The sequence below is a fragment of the Bos taurus genome, chromosome 4 (genome assembly GCF_002263795.3).
Source record: "Bos taurus isolate L1 Dominette 01449 registration number 42190680 breed Hereford chromosome 4, ARS-UCD2.0, whole genome shotgun sequence".
Lineage (NCBI taxonomy): Eukaryota > Metazoa > Chordata > Mammalia > Artiodactyla > Bovidae > Bos > Bos taurus.
In genome coordinates this window covers 9374051-9398752 of record NC_037331.1, presented here as the reverse complement: position 1 = coordinate 9398752, position 24702 = coordinate 9374051, and the positions used below count along the sequence as shown (strand labels likewise).

General features: G+C 36.7%; 1 protein-coding gene across 10 annotated transcripts in view; it reads right to left on the bottom strand.

Annotated features, from left to right (window-relative positions):
• AKAP9 (A-kinase anchoring protein 9) overlaps positions 1-24702 on the bottom strand; it is a 165126-nt gene that overhangs the window by 58591 nt on the left and 81833 nt on the right. For 9 of the 10 annotated variants that reach the window (XM_024990970.2, XM_024990971.2, XM_024990978.2 and 6 more), the window contains 6 exons: positions 22823-23173; positions 21195-21419; positions 19948-20088; positions 19403-19506; positions 16702-16907; positions 6296-6504 (listed from right to left, as the gene is read on the bottom strand). In XM_024990970.2, coding sequence (XP_024846738.1) covers positions 6296-6504; positions 16702-16907; positions 19403-19506; positions 19948-20088; positions 21195-21419; positions 22823-23173 — 1236 coding nt within the window. The remainder of the gene's footprint in view (positions 1-6295; positions 6505-16701; positions 16908-19402; positions 19507-19947; positions 20089-21194; positions 21420-22822; positions 23174-24702) is intronic. The other variant, XM_024990976.2, reaches the window with a different exon arrangement.

Below are 24702 nucleotides of genomic sequence, written 5' to 3'. Positions count from 1 at the left end.
AGATGAATCCCACGTGGGTTTTGTTAAGACAGTGAAAGCAGAGCCAAAGAATGCATAGTGCATGACTTCATTCATGACACTCTGGGAAAGGCAAAGTTATAGGCACAGAAAGTAGCTAACAGTGTCAAGAACAGGAGGTGGAGGAGGGGCTGAGTGTAAAAGACTGGAGGAGCACCAGGAAGTTTTGGGGAGATGGAACTATTTTTTATAATGTCTGTAGTTACATAACACTACGCATCTGTCACAACCAAAAGAATTGTCTACACACAAAATGAAATTTACTGTATGTAAAATTTAAAAAAAATTAACCAAAGTGTCAGGGAACCCAAAATGGAATAAAAACTGTAACAAATGATCATAATTGTATTAAAAATGGATAACAAACCCACACTTCAGGGGCAGGGAGAAAAGATTTAACCTAAAATACTCTGAAAAACAGTACTTTCTTTACTGTAAGGCTAAAGACGAAAAAAGTCAGTCACTTCAGTTCAGTCATTCAGTCATGTCTGACTCTTTGTGACCTCATGGACTGCAGCATGCCAGGCTTCCCTGTCCATCACCGACTTCCGGAGCTTGCTCAAACTCATGTCCGTTGAGTTGGGATGCCATCCAACCATCTTATGAAAAAAAATACTATTGTACTCTAGCCAGTAAAACTGTTTTTCCCAGGGGTATAGGTTAGCAACCGCAAAATTACTTTATGGGTATATATGGGTATGAAATTACTTTATGGGTATACATGGTTAACAAATAAGTAAAACTACTATCGATCATGAGAGCCTGGTCTCTCATCTTTGGAGAACAAAGTTACAAAGGAAAGGGGAAAGGACAGAAAGAATGCTGTGGTGGTAGTGGAGGTATCAGAATGAACTTATACCTTTATTATATATACAAACAGATACAGAAAAAAAATAGATGCCAACTGTTTTTCAAACTGTCTGCTGAGAGGACCATGACACCTTACTAACAACAAGCACATATAGCACCCAGGCCTTGGTTTCAAAGCATCATCCTCTAATAAAGGGAACTTCTAATAAAATAAAACTTCCTTGGAGAAGGGGCTGATTCCAGGACTGGGGCAGGGAAAATACGAGATGGGCCTGGAGACTGTGATAGTGCAAATGTTCAAAGGAGGAAGCACTATGGAAGTGCCCACAAGCCAACCTGAAGGACTTCTTCACGTCAAAGCTAGAACAGAACTATTACAGAATTTGATTATAGATAACCCATTGAAAAAATTAATAGCTATGAGTCCACACGAGGCCTGATTAGTTAAAATAAATGTGAGTGAAGAAATAGCTCTTACAGAAAAATTCCAATCAATAAATGATGAATGATGATAGAAAATCACCACTAGAACATCACAAGAACAATGGTACAGGCAAGATCTACCAATGGATGGTAAGACTAGTGGGTGGAAGTTTAAAGAGTTAAAGAGAAATAGGATATCTGCATGGTATCAAAGTACCTCCCCCCAAATATTTATTAATTACAAGAGGAAAATAATAACAGAATGAAGAAACCCAGCAGATACCACAAGTAATTGAGATTAACACCACTAGTTGTAAGACATATGCCTTTAAATTTGATACACAGAGAAAGGCACATTCCTCCTGTGGTATTCTTGTTAAATGCATAAGCTTCATGTAATCATGAGAAAATATCAGACAAAATCAAATCAAGGGACATTCTACTAAGTAACTGGCTAGTTCTTCTCAAATGTCAAGGTCATGCAAGGCAAAGCAAGATTTAGGAACAGTCAGTCTGGAGAAGAAGACATGACAGTCAATGCATGGTGGGATTCTGGAATAGATCCTAGAACAGGAAAGGACAGTAGCAGGAAAACTGGTAAAATCCAAACAGCTTATAGTTTATAGTGATGCACCACTTTCCATTTCTAAGTTTTGATAATTACAGTATGGTTACACAAGATGTTAACATTAGGGAAAATTGAGTGAAAAGCACATGGGAACACTTGGTACTTTTTCTTTTCTGTAAGTCTAAAATTATTTCAAGGGCTTCCCTGATGGGTCAGTGGTTAAAGAGTCTGCCTGCCAATGCAGGAGACACGGGTTCAATCCCTGATCAGGGAAGGTCTCACACGATGTGGAGCAACTAAGCCACAACCACTGAGCCACAGTGAGAAGCCTGTGCACGGCAAAGAGAGTAGCTCCTATTGCCACAACTAGAGAAAAGTCTTCACCGCAACAACAACCCAGCATGGCCAAGAATAAACAAAAAAAAATTTTTAATTATAAAAAATAAAATTACTTAAAAATAATAAGTTAAAAAATTGAACCCAAAGACTCCACATCTCATTATGAATTAAATTCCAGGTTCCATGTGGTCCAGTCCCCAGGTATCACTCTGACCTTGGCTCCCACACTTCTCCCATTCTTCTTGTTTGAGCTGCATGGCTTCTGTCGACCATAAAGAGAACCAGCACCGGACCACTTCAGGGCCTATACTCACTACTCCTTTGCCTGAAACATTCTTTCCCAACTTACCTACCGGCTGTCTCTGCTTGACTATCACATTACCAGAGAGGTCATCCTTAACTTTCCTCTGTAAAATGTGCTCTCCCCCATCACGCTCTATCTCCTCTATTTTAGTTTTCTTCACAGCAGGTATCCCCATCTGGCATACAATGTTTATTTATCATCAGGCTCCAGCAGTATATCGTTAGCTCTATGAGACTAGAGACTTTGTACATGTTGTTCAATGCTGTACCCCCAGCATCTGGAAGAGCAACTGTTACATACGAGGTGCTCAATAATGATGAATGAGTGACTCTTCTCAAAGCATCAAGCCCTCCAGTAAGCTTTACTTGTTCTCACCTCACCCTAAACTTTCAGATGCTGCTCTCTTTTTTCTAGTCTCAGGGTACCCTATGCAGAGCTATTTTCCTGAAAGTCTCTTTCACTGCAAAAAGGCACCATAGCAGTTTCAGCTCTGTTTTAGATTTTTATGACAAGTTAAAAAAAAAACAAGATAAAAGGGAAATATTCCATTATGAAGAAGAATCAAATAATGCCTCATTAAAAGAAAAATGGAATACTAGTCATTTCACAAAGAGAACTATCCATTATTTTGGAGTTAAAATAATTGGTAAAAATATTCATCATGTTCAAAATAATTTTAGGTATTAATGAGAATATCATGAAGTCAATGTCTTTAAACATCTCTCATGGAAAAGCAGTAACTAAACTAAATTTAAAGAAAAATTTTCAAAGTTTCCATTCCCACTGCCTTAAAAATGTAATTCATCTAAGAAATATTTGATTTTTATATCAAATGTCAACAGCTACTTCAATTTTTTTATATAACAGGTTATTAGTAGAACACTTCAGAATTCTGCGAGAATAATGCGGATATGATAATAATAATTCCTAGGTCAGTGGTTCTCAAACTTTAGTCTGTATCGGTGTCACCTAAAGGACTTGTGAAAACACAGGTTTTGGGGGCTCCATTACTCAGTAAGGCTCGGGCAGGGCCTGAGAATTTACACTTCGAACAAGTCTTTAGTGATGCTTGTGTTGCTACTCTGGAGACTGCACACTGAGAACTGCTTACTGATCTAGGCAAAATTTCTGTGCTCTACTCAGTGATTCTGTAACTAAAAAGATACAAAAAAACCTACATGACATATCGCTGTTTTAGTACTTAACAAATTGAGAATAACCAGGATCCTAATGCACCTCAAAGGGCTCGCCCTGGTCACATAAAGTTTATTTGATAAGTTGTAATCTTAGCCTGGGAAACAGTGCTTCAGGTGGATCTCCGTTGACAGTGTTAATGGATTATGGGAACATTTCTCTTCAGTAGCCTGAAAGAACAAGTCCAACCACTCATCACTTCTGATTTATTTACCCGGGTTTATTTACCCACGGAGCTTGTCAAATGCCAAATATATTGCATTAACTAGACTATCCATAAATTACAATGGGTATCAGGTAGTAGCAAAAGTATTAACAGAGCTCAAGACTGTGGTCAAAGAATTAAAAGTATTAACAGCTGTTTTCATGTTTTATCTTTTCATAAAAGATAATCAGAGAAATTAAATACCAATGTGGCTGAAATAAACAAGAAAAAAAAAAAAGAAGGATGATGTGGAAATTCAGTACAGAATTATCTCTACTACACAACTTCACAGAATAAAATAAATAATTATGATGCATACGCATTCAAGCATTAGAAGTGCTGAAAAACAACAGCTGAAAATGCTCAAAGTGGCGCGGCTGATTCAGTGGAGGAGCACGTTGTTCAGGTGGCTTACACATAAGCTCTCTAAAAGACAGCCAAATCCAGCACTTACACTAATTTTGTTAAAGACTTCAAAAGATATCAAAACATGGTAGAAAATACGTATTTTTAAATTGCAGCTGCATTCATAATTTCAATGCTTGGTCTTGAGTTGGCTACACCTGAGGCTGATGAAAAATGCAACAAACATAATTCTTTGATAGAAAAGTATAGTTTAATGTCTTGGCAAGTTAGTAACACAGTGAGGCTGGTTTTAATTGATGCCATTTCCTTAACGGCGGCAACTCAGGATGTTGAGAATGAAAAGTAACTCATTGTGATTATCTTGAAGATGGGACACCTATCATTCTTTGTGTAAATAGTCATCCTTTCTGTTTGTAAATATACAAAGATTTGAGTTTTCAGGAATACCACACGTTTTTTAGTTCTTTGTGGATGCTCAGGAAAATTTATAAGTTATTGAAATAAAGGTTTTTCAATCCTTATGTAAAGTGAGCTTCAGAAAAACAAGAAATTACCCAAACATAACAATTTCTTCTATACTATGTTTATATCTTCAGAATTTATGTATGAAAACACTTCTGAGACCTACTTAATTGCACATGAGTACTTTAGTTGGCTCAGACAATCAAGGTACAATCCAGAAGTTTATCAGTAGATACATGATGATATATTCCACTGGCCAATCAGTAAATTCTCACTGCAATGTGTGGTAATGTTAGGATTCTTCTGCTCTCAAAGATAGAGCCCACACTCTGTCACAGAAGAAAATTTAGACTGTGTTCCAACAAAGAAGAATGAATCTGAGAAAACTCTAATAGCTGAAAACTATTAGGAGGTTAAATATTTTATTGGAAATATATATTGCTTTGATAATGCCTTCTTAGTTTAATGCCAGTAGCAAATTACCAAGAGGGAAAAAAAAAAGAATAATGGATTGATAATGATGTTAACCAAACAGTAGGTGGTTAACAAATTATTTCAACGGTCACCAAATAAGAGATGACTCAAAAATGGTGTATAATCACTGACTTAACATAAAAAGAAATGAATCTTTGATACATCTAATAGTCAATGCTGCTGCAGAAACAGAATGATTTCTTGAAGGAAAAAAGTGGCACCAATGGAGCCCAAACATCAGCAGAAACAAGAGATCAAACATATTCTTTCAACTTCTCACCTTTTGTTTTAAATGCACGTGGATTCAGAACACGCTGAATAAAGATATCAGTGAAAAAAATGTTAATAATACCGGCCCTGCAGCTGATGACAATGAGGCACTCACCTGATTGACAAGAGAGCTATGATTCTACAGGTAAATTAAATATTTAAAAAATAAGTGAAATCTCTTCATTTTAAAACAGCACATAATTTTAAAAATTCTGCATAGAGTACTTAAGAGACACTTATACAGGGTATAAACATTTTATAGACAGAAGAAACTGCAAGTTAAGGTATAAATACAATGGTATATATTCTTAAAAGTTCTATGAAAATAATACTTTAAGGTAGAAACTGCCCCTCATTCTAATTACCTACAAAGGTAGTAAAGTGAGGTATTCTAATCATATTTGTGAAAAGAATGCAAAAATCACGAAGGAGTTGTGGGCCTGATTTGTTGTATTTAACAGTACTGTTATGACATGTGTGAGCAGATGGTTTATTTTAGAGATTCCTTATACTATTCCTTCAAATAAATATATATATTATAATGGAATATTTCATACAATGGTAAAGTTAAAACCTCTTTTGATGTCAAAAAGGTATGTGTAGTAAGAGTCTAGAAAAATCTGAAAATTAAAACATTGAATTTTAGAATTTAAGATTCCATCAGTATATTATATTAACCCTTACCATTTGAAAACAAGACTAGTGATACCAGTATTGGTTGTCACAAAAACTACAAATTATTAAAGGGGAACCAAACTAGATTCCTGTGAGACAGAGGAGAGGAAACATTTAGCCGTAGTTCCTGAGCTTAAAAGAAAACCTACTTCCAACTCGGTGTATATTAGCAATACGAGGAGGTTACCTGACTACTAGTTTCACTTATGGCTTCCAGGAGCTTTTCAACTGCTGCTTGTAGTCGAGAGCTGATATTCAGCATCAGTTCTTCATTTTCAGGGTCTATTTCAGGCCCAGTGAAGCCACTCCTCGCGAGCCGCTGTGACAGCTCTGTCCCTTCCTCAGCTGCTTTGGACCACATGCTACTGTCACTTCCAGAATAAGGTATAGATTCATCTGTAATCAGAATTATTTTGAAGGTATAAATAAAGTACAAGGAATCATTTTAGTAAAAAAACAAAAGTATAAAATAAAATCAAATTAAAACTTGAAATCACTGGAATGAAAGTGTTATTAAGATAACACTGTAACAAAACAAAATAGGCAAATTCAGAACGCAGTATTATTTGATGACCTACCAGGTATAAGAATGGGAAGAATAATGCTATGCTAATAGGGCTTTGCATAAATTAATACTTGAGAGTTAGTAGTTTTCCTTTGATAAAAAGTTTTAAAATATCTTTCAACAGATATTTACTAAATGCCCACCGTGCAGGGTTTACTAAGTAATGGAGATGTATAGGTGGCAAGATGTGGCTCCTACCCTCAAGGACATTACACACAAGGGCAATAAGAGAACAAATATTCACACAACAACATAAAAAGAAAACACGGTACAATGGGATATTCCAAGTGTATGGAAAGATGGAAGTCTTGATTCTGTATGGAGAAAACACTCTGATTTCTGAGCACTATCCTGGGCAGCACCGCCTGCTTGGCTAGACAGTAAAAGGGACTAAGACCTTTCTGTAACTGGTTACTCCCAGGTGGCTCGGTGGGTAAAGAATCTGCCTGCAATGCAGGAGACACAGGAGACATGGATTCATGAAGACCCCCTGGAAGAGGGCAAGGCAACCCCCTCCAGTATTCACACCTGGAGCATCCCATGGGCAGAGGAAGCTGGAGGGCTATGGGTCCATAGCGTTGCAAAGATTCGGACACGACTGAAGCAACTGTGCATGCAGAACGCATACCAGGAAGAGGTTAGACTAATAAACAGTTCTAATTTAAACTATGGCCTTATGTTTCCACGCTAGTCTTTTTTCTTATGTAAAGAAAACTGAGTTTACATGGGCAGAGATAAAGCTTTGGAAGTGCTTTCTCTAAACTGAAATAAAAGCATAGGTTATTTATCGCTTCCATGGAATACTGTACTCATCTGTGGCAGCTTGCTACAATCGAACAATGAAATTTCCTGAAGAGGAACTATCTATTCTTTTATTAACGTGTACCACATATTTATCAGTAACTGCGCAAAGTTAACAAATTAAAAGCAGAAGAAATTTAAATTTTCAAGGTACTTGGAATAAATATTCAGTTTGATACAATCACCCAGGAGAATAAAAGCTATTCTTTAAAATGTTTTGCTACAATAGCTGGTGCCATATGGAAGTCTCTCAATCTCAAGCAGTAAAAATATCAGATGCAATTTCAGATACAAGATCTGAAATCAGCACAATTCAACATTCTCTAAGTACCTTCTCTGTATAAGTCACTGGCTGAAGAATCCACAACTGTATACCAGAAAATGACTTAAAATGTTTGCTATTATATAGTGGTGGTGGTTTAGTCACTAAGTTGTGTCTGACTCTTGCTCTTACATGTGCTGTGTGCTTAGTTGCTCAGCAAAAGTTGACAAATTTACTTTTAACTTCATGGCTGCGGTCACCATCTGCAGTGATTTTGGAGCCCAAGAAAATAAAGTCTGTCACTGTTTCCCCATCGCTGTTTCCCCATCAGATGCCATGATCTTCATCTCTTGAATGTTGAGTTTTAAGCCAGCTTTTTCACTCTCCTCTTTCACTTTCATCAAGAAGCTCTTTAGATACTTTTCGGTTTCTGCCATAAGGGTGGTGTCTCTGCATATCTGAGGTTACTGGTATTTTTCCCAGCAATCTGGATTCCAGCTTGTGCTTCATCCAGCCCAGCATTTTACATGATGTACTCTGCATATAAGTTAAATAAGCATGGTGACAATACACAGCCTTTACGAACTCCTTTCCCAATTTGGAACCAGTCCGTTGTTCCATGTCTGGTTCTACCTGTTGCTTCTTGACCTGCATACAGATTTCTCAAGAGGCAGGTCAGGTGGTCTGGTATTCCCATCTCTTGGAAGAATTTTCCACAGTTTGTTGTGATCCACAGTCAAACGCTTTGGTGTAGTCAATAAAGTAGAAGTAGATGTTTTTCTGGAACTCTCTTGCTTTTCCTATGATCCAACGGATGTTGTCAACTGGATCTCTGGTTCCTCTGCTTTTTCTAAATCGAGCTTGAACCAGTTCTTGGTTGATGTACTGTTGAAGCCTCACTTGGAGAATTTTGAGCATTACATTGCTGGCATGTGAGATGAGTGCAATTGTGTGGTAGTTTGAACATTCTTTGGCATTGCCTTTCTTTGGAATTGGAGTGAAAACTGACCTTTTCTAGTCCTGTGGCCACTGCTGGGTTTTCCAAATTTGCTGGCACACTGAGTGCAACACTTCAACAGCATTTAAAGTAGGAAGTCAAGAGATACCTGGAGTAACAGGCAAGTTTGGCCTTGTAGTACAAAATGAAGTAGGGCAAAGGCTAACAGACTTTTGCCAAGAGAACACACTGGTTATGGCAAATACCCTTTTCCAACAACACAAGAGAAGACTCTACACATGGACATCACCAGATGGTCAATAATGAAATATTGATAATAGTCTTTGCAGCCGAATGGAGAAGCTCTACACAGTCAGCAAAAACAAGACCGGGAGCTGACTGTGGCTCAGATCATGAACTCCATATTGCAAAATTCGTACTTAAATTGAAGAAAGTAGGGAAAACCACTAGACCATTCAGGTATGACCTACATCAAATCCCTTATGACTATACAGTGGAAGAGACAAATAGATTCAAGGGATTAGATCTGATAGAGTGCCTGAAGAACTATGGACAGAGATTCATGACACTGCAAAGGAGGTGGTGATCAAATAAAAACTGAATGTATTGATAATAGGGACTAACAGTTTATAAATATTCATGAGTTCAAAATTACCTTAGAATTCAAAATGAGTTCAGATATTGTACAATGTATACTACAAAGTCACTAAAGTTAATGTAGCCTAAAAAATGAATGATATTTTTGATGAAGCAAGAAATATTAATAGCTTACAATTGGTTACATATATTGGAAAAATACATATATCACATATTTAGCTGAGGAAGTAAAAGCATTCTAGTGATATTTTCTTTTAATGGATACAGAGAATTTAGCAAATCTGAGGTAAGATCATGGTCTGATATGATGATAAGGCTTTGTGGAGTCAAAGAACGTGGAGAAGCAAGAATGAGGTAGGACAGAGAGCTGAGAAAGGGTAGCTAAAAGTAGGCTGGATCCAAGTTGTGAATGGCCTTATGTTTTAAGACACTGGGGGCTTTGTTATTCATAATGGAGAAGTATATAATTTTTTGAATAAGAGTATCAATTCTATGAACCAGGAAGCAAGCTGTATCAATGCAGAAGGAGGGGTTAGAAAAGAAGAGTCTGGTTAGAGAGCTATTTCAATTGTCCAGATGAGAAATGATAAAGATGGACCAGGGCTGGTTACAGCCTGGAAAAAACTGGAATGTGTAAGACAACGAAGAAAGAAAAGCAGTAAAAGAAGACTGAGTTTTTCCAGCTTAGATGACTTTCAGATGACAGAAGAGTCTTTAGCAGAAATACTAAAAAGCATGAAAATATTAAATAATAAAAAACATGAAAAAAGGATTAGTCTGAACTGCTAATGGGCTACATGGAAGAGAGACAATAGACAATAACGTTTGGAAATTTGGGAGTCATTTGTAGAAAGGTGCCATAATCTTAGTTTTCTGAATGTTTAGCTTTAAGCCAACTTTTCACTCTCCTCTTTCACTTTCATCAAGAGGCTTTTTAGTTCCTCTTCACTTTCTGCCATGAGGGTGGTGTCATCTGCATATCTAAGGTTATTGGTATTTCTCCCGGCAATCTTGATTCCAGCTTGTGCTTCCTCCAGCCCAGTGTTTCTCATGATGTACTCTGCATATAAGTTAAATAAGCAGGGTGACAATATGCAGCCTTGACGTACTCCTTTTCCTATTTGGAACCAGTATGTTGTTCCATGTCCAGTTCTAACTATTGCTTACTGACCTGCATACAGGTTTCTCAAGAGGCAGGTCAGGTGGTCTGGTATTCCCATCTCTTTCAGAATTTTCCACAGTTTATTGCGATCCACACAGGCAAAGGCTTTGGCATAGTCAATAAAGCAGAAATAGATGTTTTTTCTGAACTCTCTTGCTTTTTCCATGATCCAGCGGATGTTGGCAATTTGATCTCTGGTTCCTCTGCCTTTTCTAAAACCACCTTGAACAATCTGGAAGTTCACGGTTCACATATTGCTGAAGCCTGGCTTGGAGAATTTTGAGCATTACTTTACTAGCGTGTGAGATGAGTGCAATTGTGCGGTAGTTTGAGCATTCTTTGGCATTGCCTTACTTGGGGACTAGAATGAAAACTGACCTTTTCCAGTCCTGTGGCCATTGCTGAGTTTTCCAAATTTGCTGGCATATTTGAGTGCAGCACTTTCACAGCATCATCTTTCAGAATTTGAAATAGCTCAACTGGAATTCCATCACCTCCACTAGCTTTGTTCATAGTGATGCTTCATAAGGCCCACTTGACTTCACTTTCCAAGATGTCTGACTCTAGGTGAGTGATCACACCATCGTGATTATCTGGGTCGTGAAGATCTTTTTCGTATAGTTTTTCTGTGTATTCTTGCCACCTCTTCTTATTATCTTCTGCTTCTGTTAGGTCCCTACCATTTCTGTCCTTTATTGAGCCCATCTTTGCATGAAATGTTCCCTTGGTATCTCTAATTTTCTTGAAGAGATCTCTAGTCTTCCCCATTCTATTGTTTTCCTCTGTTTCCTTTCATTGATCGCTGAGGAAGGCTTTCTTATGTCTCCTTGCTATTCTTTGGAACTCTGTATTCAAATGGGTATACCTTTTCTTTTCTCCTTTGCTTTTCACTTCTCTTCTTTTCACAGCTATTTGTAAGGCCTCCTCAGACAGCCATTTTGCCTTTTTGTATTTCTTTTTCTTGGGGATGGTCTTGATTCCTGTCTCCTGTACAATGTCACAAACCTCCATCCATAGTTCATCAGGCACTCTGTCTATCAAATCTAGTCCCTTAAATCTATTTCTCACTTCTACTGTATAATCATAAGGGATTTGACTTAGGTCATACCTGAATGGTCTAGTGGTTTTCCCTATTTTCTTCAATTTCAGTCTGAATTTGGAAATAAGGAGTTCCTGATCTGAGCCACAGTCAGCTCCCGGTCTTGTTTTTGCTGACTGTATAGAGCTTCTCCATCTTTGGCTGCAAAGAACATAATCTGATTTCGGTGTTGACCATCTGGTGATGTCCATGTGTACGGTCTTCTCTTGTGTTGTTGGAAGAGGGTGGTTGCTATGACCAGTGCGTTCTCTTGGCAGTACTCTATTAACCTTTGCCCTGCCTCATTCTGTACTCCAATGCCAAATGTGCCTGTTACTCCAGGTGTTTCTTGACTTTCTGCTTTTGCATCACTTCATGGCAAATAGATGGGGAAACAGTGGACACAGTGGCTGACTTTATTTTTCTGGGTTCAAAAATCACCACTGATGATGATTGCAGCCATGAAATTAAGACTCTTGCTCCTTGGAAGGAAAGTTATGACCAACATGATTAGCATATTCAAAAGCAGAGACATTACTTTGCCAACAAAGGTCCGTCTAGTCAAGGCTATGGTTTTTCCAGTGGTCATGTATGGATGTGAGAGTTAGACTATAAAGAAAGCTGAGCACTGAAGAATTGATGCTTTTAAACTGTGGTGTTGGAGAAGACTCTTGAGAATCCCTTGGACTGCAAGGAGATCCAACCAGTCCATCCTAAAGGAGATCAGTCCTGGGTGTTCATTGGAAGGACTGATGTTGAAGCTGAAACTCCAATACTTTGGCCACCTGATGCGAAGAGCTGACTCATTTGAAAAGACCCTGATGTTGGGAAAGATTGAGGGCAGGAGGAGAAGGGGACGACAGAGGATGAGATGGTTGGATGGCATCACCGACTTGATGGACATGGGTTTGGGTGGACTCCGGGAGTTGGTGATGGACAGGGAGGCCTGGCGTGCTGTGGTTCACGGGGTCGCAAAGAGCCAGACGTGACTGAGCGACTGAACTGAACTGTAGAAAGGTGAGAGGTGAACCTTGGAAGAAGATACATTTACTCAGGTGCAATATGTAGTGAGAGAAGGACAAATAGTTGGCATCTCTGTATAGAATAAGCCAACAAAAAAATCTCTGTAAAAAAAATTCAGAGAAAGACAGGAGCAAGATGTTCCAGGAGACAAGGAGACAACATTTTAAAAAGAGAATTCAATAATCCTGTCTGTCTAAAAAGTCAAACAGGACAAGAACTGAGATGCTACTGGATCTATCAATTGGAAGGTCACTGCTGTCCACAGGGAAAGCAGCTTTGATACTATACAAACAGAAACCCAAGCTGTTAGAAGCAAGAGTTGGTTTGATCTCTCATAGTGTCTGTTGTGCTTTATCTTCAGGAGAGCGCAAAGTTGAGAAAAATCATTTTTTCTGTAATATTATGAAGATACCAGCAAGTTTTATGGTCTAAAGAAGAAATCAGTTGTAAGGAAAAAAACTGAAGATACTATATATAACACTGGAGCAACTGTCAAACACAAAATACAAAGGATATATTAAAAAAGTGGCTTATAAAAAGCCACTGAATGTTAATTTTTTAATGGGTAATAAAAATATATTAAAGTATCTAATAAAGATGAAAATGTGAACCAGCTTAATGTACTTTACTGATGACATTTTGAAGATATAAACACACAAAGATAATCTCAGTGTGTTCCAATGAAGATATAGAACTTTGTTTAGTCCAATGAAATAAAGGAATGAGAACAATATCAAACTTGTATTTATAATAACTAGTGTTTGGAAGGAAAAATATAAATTGGCAGGGCAATTTCATTAAACGCCAGTAGAATTCTCAGAATGATCAATTTGATGAACAGAATCATGATTTCAGACTGGCCAAACCACTCAGACCTGTATCTGAAACATGGTAGATGATAGTTATACAAAAAGTCTTTGGTCATTCATTCTGTGGATTACACCATGTTCATTCTATAGAGATAGCAATCAGCTTCTCAGTTTAAGCAGGGCCTATGATAGGATCGGAAAAGGCAATGGCACCCCACTCCAGTACTCTTGCCTGGAAAATCCCATGGATGGAGGAGTCTGGTAGGCTGCAGTCCATGGGGTCACTAAGAGTTGGACACGACTGAGTGACTTCACTTTCACTTTTCACTTTCACGCGTTGGAGAAGGAAATGGCAACCCACTCCAGTGTTCTTGCCTGGAGAATCCCAGGGACGGGGGAGCCTGGTGGGCTGCCGTCTCTGGAGTCGCACAGAGTCGGACACGACTGAAGTAACTTAGCAGCAGCAGCAGTATGATAGGATAGAGCAGTCCCCTGCCCTGGCCTGAAGATATCTAGGGCTCCAACTGGAAACCACTGGTTCTAGTCTGATTTTTGTACCTGACAGATGACTAAACTAACTGAAGCCTCAAGAGAGTAAGAGACGCCCAAGGCCACAGTGAGCTGGAAGAAGGACCTTCTCATTACTAATCCAGTATTCTTGCTATAACATCGCATTGCTCCAAAAAAAAAAAAAAAAAAAAAACCCTGCAGCAAATAAGATTCAGTCCCTGGCCTTCTAAGGGGGAGGTAGAGGTATTTTACCACTGAGCCATCACAGTGTAGGCCTACAGGACATTTTCTTTGAACACTTCCTAAGGAAACTCATTTTTATGAACTAGTCTAATATTCACTCAAGTTCAAGCAATTCCACAGTGGCTCAAAATTTCCCTTCACCTTCTTATGAGGAAGCAAACATTAGCAAGTCAATTATTATTTTTTTTAGAGAGTGAACAAGTCCACACACGTTTAAAATCTAAACAAGTTTAGACTTGAGAACTGCAAAGAGATTACAAGTGCTACTACCCACAACAAAAAGTCATATATAAAAATTGAAGAGCAGGAGTTGTTTTATGGAGAAGGAATGGCAACCTGCTCCAGTATTATTGCCTGGAGAATTCCATGGTCAGAGGAGCCCAGTAGGCTATAGTCCATGGACTCACAAGAGTTGGACACGACTTAGCAAGCAAACCACCACCACCAGTTGTCTTATAATCAGATTAAAACTGAACTTTTTGTTATATTAAATAAGATACAAAAGAACTATTTTAGAAGTTCATTTTAGTTTTTACAATAATACTCCCATTAAACATATGAAGAAACACCAGAAAAAAAATCTTACATATGGAACATGGTATCAGTATTTTAAAGACTATACTTTCCTGTTTTAAATTATAAATTCTTTAAATTCAGTATTTCCTTCAAGATGTAAAGTGAATCTAAATGCCCCAAAATGATACTAGTGATCTTCCTAATTTTGTTACTAAGACTACCACATCATTGCCAACACAGTAACATAAAAACTGATTAAATGGAAAGTATACATTCTAACACCAGAAAAATTCTTATCTCTGCTTTAATAGTCTTTAAACCGTATTTCTTAACAGCGGGTCTAATTTTTTCTCTTGTATCTTAGTATTATTCATTCAAAATCTATTGATAGTTAAATATTTATTTTAAAAGGCTTAATCAATTCAAACATGTAGAAAATGGTATTAAGTAAAACATTAAATACCATGATTTTATTTTGTCTTGAATAGAAATTTCTGTGCCTTCTTCACTGGACTGAGAATTGTGAAGCAGAGAGCAAAAAAAAAAAAAAAACCCAAACTTTTCAATAAATGTTTGTAAAAGTGAACTGATAAAACTACTTATACTGAAAAACTACTCTATTATTGGATATCTTAAAATAGTAGCTAGATATATTTCATTTATATTTAGAGATTTAGAGGACTGTGAAAGAAAGTGACTTCCCTGGTGGCTCAGATGGTAAAAGCGTCTGCCTGCAATGTGGGAGACCTGGGTTCGATCCCTGGGTCGGGAAGATCCCCCTGGAGAAGGCAATGGCAACCCACTCCAGTACTCTTGCCCAGAAAACCCCATGGACGGACAGAGGAGACTGGTGGGCTATAGTCTATGGGATTGCAGAGAGTTGGACACGACTGAGCAACTCCATATATATGCAAGAAAGTAGGCCAGCTGATCAGATGTCCTTTTAGGTCTGCTTTATCATAGAAATAACTATGGGAGCACTGCTCTGGAAATGAGTTTGCTATCTTTTAAGAAATGTCATTCGCCGAACACCTCAGCAACCACTTTGAGAAACGTCTAGGAGAACTGCTAACACACAAAAAAACTTCCTGTCATGTAGCGAACATTCCTCGGTGTGTCTTTTGGATACGGTGGAGGTCTTACCGCAAAATGCCCCTTTCCCAGATGGTTAGGTGAAACTAGCTTATGAAATGACTGTTTTTTAAAAAGCATGATTTGATAAATACTTTTACAATGAGATCAAGAAAATTTTACCTAATTCTTCATATGCAGAAAACAAACAGCCCTTGACTGAGAGCTTAACCAACAGTGAAATAAAAAAAAAGCATTTCTACAAAGTTTGAAACAAATGAAAATTTAAAGTTACAGTATCATTTCACCTCTGACTTCACTAAAAGTAGTTTTTAAAATTATCTTTGAATTCAACTTAAGTTTTTAAAATCAATTTTAGTTAAAACTCCAAGCTTTTCTCTGCATTAGAAACATTAAGTGGCCAACCTATAATTAAGCAAACTTTCTCTAAGTGGGATAATTTCTTCTCATTTTTCCACATGAAATTTAAAACAGAATGTTCTCAAAAATTGCATAACTGGCATTTTTATTTTTAGATGACTGGCCTCCAACTGCGGAAAAGTGCTTGGGTATGGAATGGCAGTGAAGGAAGGCCTTGATCTTCTGGTCCAAGGGTCCAGACCCCATCTTTCCCCATATGACAAAAACATTACCCTTTAGAGAGTGGTTTTAGGATAATGCTTATACCATATAAATATTGGTAAGACTCTTGAGTGGTGATATGAAATTTTTCTTTCATTGGTTGTGAAATTAAATAGCCTTTGATTTATGTAGCACAATAATAATCCTGAGTATGTGTAATGACAACTCTAAGGCACCCATTTGCAAATGCTAAACAATAATGGTATTTGAGATTAGCTCTAGTATATTTGTGTTTGGAGGATTTTTACTGGAAAATAGTATTCTTTCTTCTGTATTTTCAGCACTAGTAATGTGCTTGAACTCAGCAAGCTTTACTGAAAATAATTATGATAGTTTCAACAGCTTATAAAACTCACCTCCTGTCTGTTCCTCATGGACACAAGACTTAATTGGTGGCTCTGCTTCTGACCTCCGAATCAGGCAGGCAGAAGACTGGACTTTACTAGATCTATCTAAAATGCCCAGGACGTGGCGACCAATTGTTTCTTCAACAGCTGCTGTTGTCTTTACCACTTCTAAGAGGATCTTCAGAAGTCTGTTATTAGCTTTCTGGAGTGCATACCTGTACAGGTAAGGAAACATTCATTAAAATGTTTAATCTTTTTAAAGCAAACACTAGGTCTACAAAAGAAAAATACACTATAAAACATCTGACTTAAAAAGAAAAACTTCATATGATCCTGTTAAAAATAATATGCAGTAGCACCTACAATGAAGTGCTTTTTGTATTTAAATTATAAAATTTGTTTTCTTCTGAAAAATTTTCATCAGTCAACTAGTTTTTGAAAATATGCAGCATTTTACTGACCTGAAAGAAATCAAATAACTAAAGTTTTTAACTAGTAGCTTCTAAATTAGAAGAAAATTTTTACGGAGATGCAGAAGTTAAGTTTCAAAAAGTGTGCACAATACCTCATCATAAGCAAGTTATTGAGCTGGTAATACTATTCATGGTTACTCTTATATATTTTAACCTTTAAAATATCTTTTTGCATGTTGAACAACATATTCTAAAATAAATTCAAAAATTCCACCAGGAAAAATGTTTGTGTTTCTATAACTTAATGGTGATGATCTATATGGTTAAATTACAAAAATAGGCAGAGACCTGTTTTTAATAAAGGTCTACAGTACAATCTCACTATCTGCCAACACCAGAGGGTTAAAAACCTCAGGCTGCTGATTATTATATCTGCTCCAGAGACAGAAACTTCTCAAGTTACACATACTACACTCATTTCAGTCAGCAGAAGGAACCTATTTTCAACCAAATGGAATTAATAGTGCATCTCCCTCTCTTTTAACAAGCAACACATTATTATTTAAAAAAATTAGAAAATGCTCCTACCCACCCACCAAAATATCTTAGCACTGAGATAATCATGGTTAACATATTAATGCCTAAGCATTCTAGGCATTTTCCCTCATCTTTCTCTCTCATAAATATATATACAAAACAAAAATGGGATTATCGTGGACAAAGTGTTTTTTTACAAGCTTTTGTTTGTCTTTAGCACAAACATCTTCATGTGTCAAGAAATATACTTCCATAAATGGTGATTCAGAAGGTTATCTGATTGACCTGAATAACTAAACTCTCTTGTCCTAACAGCTTAATTCAACAAAGGTACAGTGGCGGCAAACTATACATTTCATGCACGTAGAGAAAATAAGAGACTCATGGGAAAGGCCCTCTGCCTGAAGACACTTGCTCTTCAGCTTCTCAGTGCGGGAGAGCACCAACAAACAGGTTAAGGGCTATCTGTTTTCACAGGCACATGACATGACTATTTTAAGACAAGGTAATAAATGGAGCAGTTTCCCTTCAGCATTTGTCAAGTGAAAAAGACAGTTCTATTTTTACACTGAGATCAAGTTCTCTGGTTACCTAAGGAGGGATATTAAAAATAAAACTCTAAATAATTTAGTTAGTAGAAAGTAAGTAAAGGGTTTATTTCTTTAACTTGTTCTCAGGTTTCGTTCAAGCCTCAAACATCCCAGGACTAGGATAATTTGAAAATATTCCCACATAAGAGAAATAATTCAAAATAAAAGGATGGTAAAAAGAAATAAATAGGAATATTCATTTATCAACACTCACTACAAAGATTCCTAAAAAGTAAACACTGTATAATTTTTAAAATATACCAATTAGAGATAAATAATATAAAATAAACATTGTGTTTATTTTATATTGCCATGGTAACTCTAGTTTTCGTACACTGTCTTTCTTGTTTGAGTTCCATACTGACTGTGTTCCATACTGATGATCCAATGGGGAAGCCAAAATCTTAGGGGCCAAATTCCTCCATGCAAGCTGAGGAAGCAGGTTAGGAGGACACAGAGGGTTGACAATAACAGAAATTGGAAAAGGAGGAAATTAAGTTAGTAGGTATTAATTTTAATTTAAAATTAAAGAAATGCTTTTCATTTGAACAAAACAGATTTTAAAATATTATGCCTAAAATCCTTAATATTAATGTGGGGTAACTATTCTCATTTTTACATGAATCTCTACGAAATCAAAGTTAAGGGAAAGTTTTGTTAACATCAGATCATGAATTTATTCCTCCATAAAGGTGGGATATAGATTAAAAAGTCTCATCTGTTATACAGTAAATGCATCAAAGAAGTTAAATGTATACTATCATATTTAATCATTTAATTTTTTTTCTTATCATAAACCAGGGGGTGGCTTATACTGAATGCATGTCTGAACAGTGAAGGAATAAACTGACATGTATAATTTTGTTTTTTTAGGATGAAAAATAGCATGTGAACAGAATAAAATTAATCAAGAAAGGTTCAATAACCAGATAACCTCAGCCTTATCATTTATTGAGTTGAGTGCATGCTCAATAGCCAATAAAATTATATACAAGAGATTTTTAAAAATTTGTCTATTTAATGTTAGGAAACTGATCATTCTTTACACATAGAGTACAATGTAGAAATAAAATAGATGTACAAGATAACGATAAAGACAAATAAAGCCTGTAACACCAAAACAACTATTTCAATTCACTTTTCATTGAAAAAAATATGCATTCTGTATACCTTTCATTGGACACAATTTCAGGAGGCACCTCTTCAGGTTTTTTGTCCAATACCTTTTCTTTAAAGGTCTGTTCTTCAACTTCTCCTTGGTTTTCATTTCCATTCTGTTTTAAGTGTGCGTAAAGGTAGGGAGGACAAGACAGAAAGAAAATCTGTCATCTTGGAAATAGCATGTCATTCTTACATTGTTCTAAGGTAAAAAAGAAACCTCTGCGTGCAAAACAGATACTATCTGAAGTAATATTTAACTATATTTTATCAGGAGATTAACATTATCAGAAAACTGCATGCTATAATGTGACAATAAAGCTTGTTTGGTTACTGGGCTGCCTGGTGAAACAACAGTCACTGCTAAATCACTGTCAGATTCGAATTACCTTAAATGGAACGTAAAGCATCTTGACTCCACCTACCTTCAATGTAAACAATCACAAATATGTTAAGCTCAGACCTATAAAAAACACACTTCACACCAACAACAAAGACACACAGACCCCACTGCATTGTGGGTCCATTGCTCCTAGGTGGGCCAAAGTCCATACTACCTGTGTTTGCGTACTGCTGTTGCGCAGCTCACAACACAGCTTCTCTCTTCCAGCTAGAGACAGCTGCTTTAGTGCTTCCAGCTCCTCTAAAAGCACCCTCTCTCTCTCTGAAACCAGGTTTTCATTATCTATTGAGGATCTCTAAATAAGAAAAAAGGTCATGAGAGAATATTGTTTGCGATAGAAAGGAAAGGCAGGAATATTAAGCAGATTTTCTTTTAACCCGCTAGAACCAACAGGCCTTGGTTCTACCCTGATTCATATCCCATGATTAGGGGGTTAAAAGCATATATCAAGTTCAATGCAAAATTTGAAACTCAAAAAAAAAAAGTTAATTAGGCCTAAATATTCATGAATTTTTACAGCTTAATTCATATTACTTTAATATGCCAGTTTTGCATTGAAAATTCAGAAGTTTCAAGTCACAAAATGCAATGAAGAAAAGCAAAATTAATTTTTCCAAATGTCTTATGTTCAACTCCCAATTTTCCTATTATTCTATATCTGAAACTATATTTCAAGAGTTCTCTATTTGTTGTCTTTTGTGTTAGCTTAACTTTTCAAAATAAATTGAATAAATTTGTTTTTATAGGAACTTATACATAAATATTTGCTTTTCTACAATGATTTTGTGAGTATATTACATACAGCAATTGATAAGATTTCAGTTCCCAAATACCAAGGAGTACGTAAATTTAGTCAAGAAAGTGGTTAAGAATATTATGCAAATTTGCATTTCTCAAATCAAGAAGAGATGTTTCCATGGATTAAGTTCCAGAAACATACTACTTCAGATTTCCATTCACAATTAAAAACACAGATTAAAGATAGATAAAGGTAAACCATGGAGAAGCCAATTGGTAGACTCACAAATCTATAAATCAAAATAGGAAAGCTGAGTATCAACTGCACCTCAGCACAAAGAATTTCCCCAATTGCCAAAGTACTTTTGCCACGTATATACTCAATGGAAAGCCTAAAAACAAAAACCTCAGAACCACTTTTTCAGTGCCTAAAAAGGCAGATAAGTCAAATGGTAGAGAGACAGTGCTCTCCAAGGTTGGGTTAGGCACCCTTAACCCCTTAACAAGATCTTAGTCTCCTATACTGGTGGAGTCTGTTCCTGATGTTAAATATTCGTATTCATTCAGATCTCAGCAATAACTCTGACTTAAAAAAAAAAAAAAAAAAGCTCTATAAAAACACTGCTTTTTAACTGGGGAGGGAAGGGACTCTTGGTCCCATACCTGAGCTAACTGTTCATTCAGCCTCTTAATCTCTTCTTGCAGCTGCTCCTGGTCTTCTCGCTGTCTCTCCATCTGCCGCATGTGTGCCTGCCTTAAAAGCTCTGTTGCCTGTTGATGTTCCTGGTACTGTCGTACAAGTTCCTGCCTCATATCTTCCAACTGTTCTTCATTTAACATCAGTTGTCTAGAAGCATCCATGCTTGATACCAAAATCTCATCATGGAGCTGTAATAGTTAAAAAAATCCAACTGTAAAACATTTTGTGGAAACCTATCGGCACTGATTTTTTAAAATACATATGAAAATAATTCTAATAGTAACCCCACAAAGCATGTCATTTTAAACTTCACATTATTAAACTAAAACATAAATAATTTAAAACATTTGTCTTTATAATTTCAAACCAATGTGAAGGTAATTATTATTATACATGTTGTTCTCCAAAAGCGAAATAGCTATCAGTTATTTTAGATGTAGTCTAAATCAAAGGGAGGAGAAGAATAAGGAAAGACACTCACGATTCCTCCTATTCGTGATGAATAACTATTATTCCTCTTGACATTTTATGAGGAAATAATATAAATGGAATTCTTCTATTTTAAAATTTAATTTACAAAATGAGAAATTTTATTTCTTTATATTACACAGTGGTCATCAGAGTACTGTAGAGAACTGCTTGATAACAAACAATCTTCAGTAATGTTTATCTGGAAATAAAAGCCTTATATTCCACCTTCTCAAACTTGTAAGAAGTCAACACCTTATTGGATTTCAACAAGTCCTGAAAAGCTACACTTAAACAAATCATTCTGCCTCGAACAGTTGCTGGCAAGTTAAAGAGGTTTTGCACTTCAAAAAGAGTTGACATTTTATTTGAATATGTCTCTAAAAAGACATAACCTGTCATGAATATGAACAAAAAATTTGAATTATGATAATTTTAAAAGAAGTAGAATTTACTATGTTCTGTTACAGGCACAAGTTGAGGTACAGACCCTCCATTGATGAAAAAGTAAAGGGTATTAGTATATATATAGGAGACTGCTTTAAATTATCTTAAGCGGGCAGCTCTTTCCTTCTGATATTATCCTATTAAGCAAATATTTTATCATACATATTGCCAAATTATAGTATAATAATTTGAACTGACTGAAAATTAACGTGGGTACAACTTACAGTGAGCTTTTACCATGCACAATGTATGTAAGACAAACAGAAATATTATGAATCCGACCGGTTTTATCTAATAATAATATTAAGCCATTTATTCATACACTTTAAAAGTCACTTTTCCCTGGTGGCTCAGACGGTAAAGCGTCTGCCTACAATGTGGGAGACCTGGGTTCAATCCCTGGGTCAGGAAGGTCTCCTGGAGAAGGAAACAGCAACCCACTCCAGTACTCTTGCCTGGAAAATCCCATGGATGGTTGAACCTGGCAGGCTACAGTCCATGGGGTCGCAAAGAGTCGGACACGACTGAGCAACTTCACTTTCACTTTATAAGTCACAGGTCAAGACTGAACCGAATACTTATCTTCTCCATTAAGCAACATCACTGTTAATATTTTTATAGTGAGAAAAATCACAATTTTTTAAATAAATTTTTATACTCAAGGAAGCGTACTTACAGATTCTCTGACCATAAATGTTCTATCTTTGGAGGACATTTCTTCTGAAATAGTCAGTTCAAAGTCCTTTGATTCCAGTATATCGTCGAGATGATCCTTGCTTGATAACAGAACTTCCTTTCCATCTTCTCCTAACTCCTTACTAAGTGGTTTACATTCTTCTTTAAATTTCCTGTCTGTTGCCTCAAAAGTCTGAAAACCAGCCTGACCTTGTGATAATTTCATTTCATTTAAGTAATGCTCTTGCTGACAGAGAGTAGATGCTTCTGATGATGGACTATCTTCTTTTTCCCCAGATATTCTAGACAGTTCAGTTTGCTGAGCAAATGCTATACTCATTGACACAATGACCTGAAGAAATAAGGTAATCAAAAAGGATTCAGTTCAAGAAAGGATTAGATCTGTAAATACTAGCAAGAATTAGAAAAGCAAGTTTCCTCTTAAAAACTACATAAACTAGTAAAAAAGATGGCCTCATGCTTTTAAACTAAAAGAAATCTCAGCATAAAGTGATAAGAAGATAAAGATTCTGTTTTATAATGAATCTAATATCAAAGTGTTTTACTGCCTGCCTTTTTAAAATCAATAATTATAAAAAATTCTGCCTTACTATAACAGCAGTAAACGTTTGGTACAGAAATTAAAAAGGAAATAAAAGCCCTTATATTTCTCTCCTCCAAGAAAAATCACCATTAACACTTTAGTACATACATTTCCAAATCTTCTTCCTCTTCTTTACATTTAGATATGGATATAAATATAGACAAACATTTTTCTTAGTCATATTCTAATACTATAACCTGTTTTCATAACTATAGTAAGTATCTTTTCAAGTCAAGAAATACATTTCTATATAATTGTAAACGGGTTTAAAGTTTCATATTATACAGATTACTACAAATGTACTTAATCAACTATCTATGTTGGACATTCAGACTAACTCATCCTTAAGGCTGTTTTAAACACCGCTGTGATGAAAGCTTTTTAACCGTGTCATACACATATTCTTTCCAATTTACTTGCAGTAAATTTCCAGCAGTACAGCACCAGGTTTGTGTCATTAGTGAAACTGAGCGAGACCCTGTGGGGCTCCCCGGCATGGAAGCCTTTTTTGTCCCCATTTCCTGTAGGCAAAACTCCAGACTCCATGACCTTCCATGAGTTCCAAAGGGCAGATTCGAACAGTTGTTAGTCAAGGAAGGAGCAGCCAAGAAACAAGCTCAGGCTGGTTAACAGGACCAGAGAAGCTCTTCAAGATAAGGAGACCAACCACCTGAGAAGAGATGAAGGGAGTGCAAGTCCAGCTCACACACCCTCATCTTGTCAGAAACTCCATCCCTGAAACCACTGCTATAAATAGCGTCTCCTGCACTGGCAGCTGGATTCTTTGCCACTGCGCCACCGGGGAAGCCCCACTGCTATAAAACCTCGCGTCAAATCCTCCCAGATTGGGACATACAGCTTTTGAGGGCAGGAGCCTGCTCTGTCTCCCATTGCCTGGCAAAGCAAGAAAGCTATCCTTTTCTATTTCACCCAAAACTCTGTCCCTGAGATTTATTAGTGGTATGCAAAGAAGCTGACCTTTTGGCATCATTGGTAAAATGATGATACAATTCAATCTAATCTATTTCACTTTCCACTTCAACTATGATCCTTAATTCCTGCTTATTTTAGTTCCACCCACCATAGGTACCTAGAAATTGTGACCAGCAGCCTTGGCTCTGAGAAGTCTAAGCCTCTGAGAACCAATTATTGTTCAGGCACTAAGTCATGTCTGACTCTTTTCGACTCCATGGACTACAGAATGCCAGGCTCCTCTGTCCTCCACTATCTCTTGGTGTTTGCTCAAATTCACGTTCACTCAGTTGGTGACGCTATCT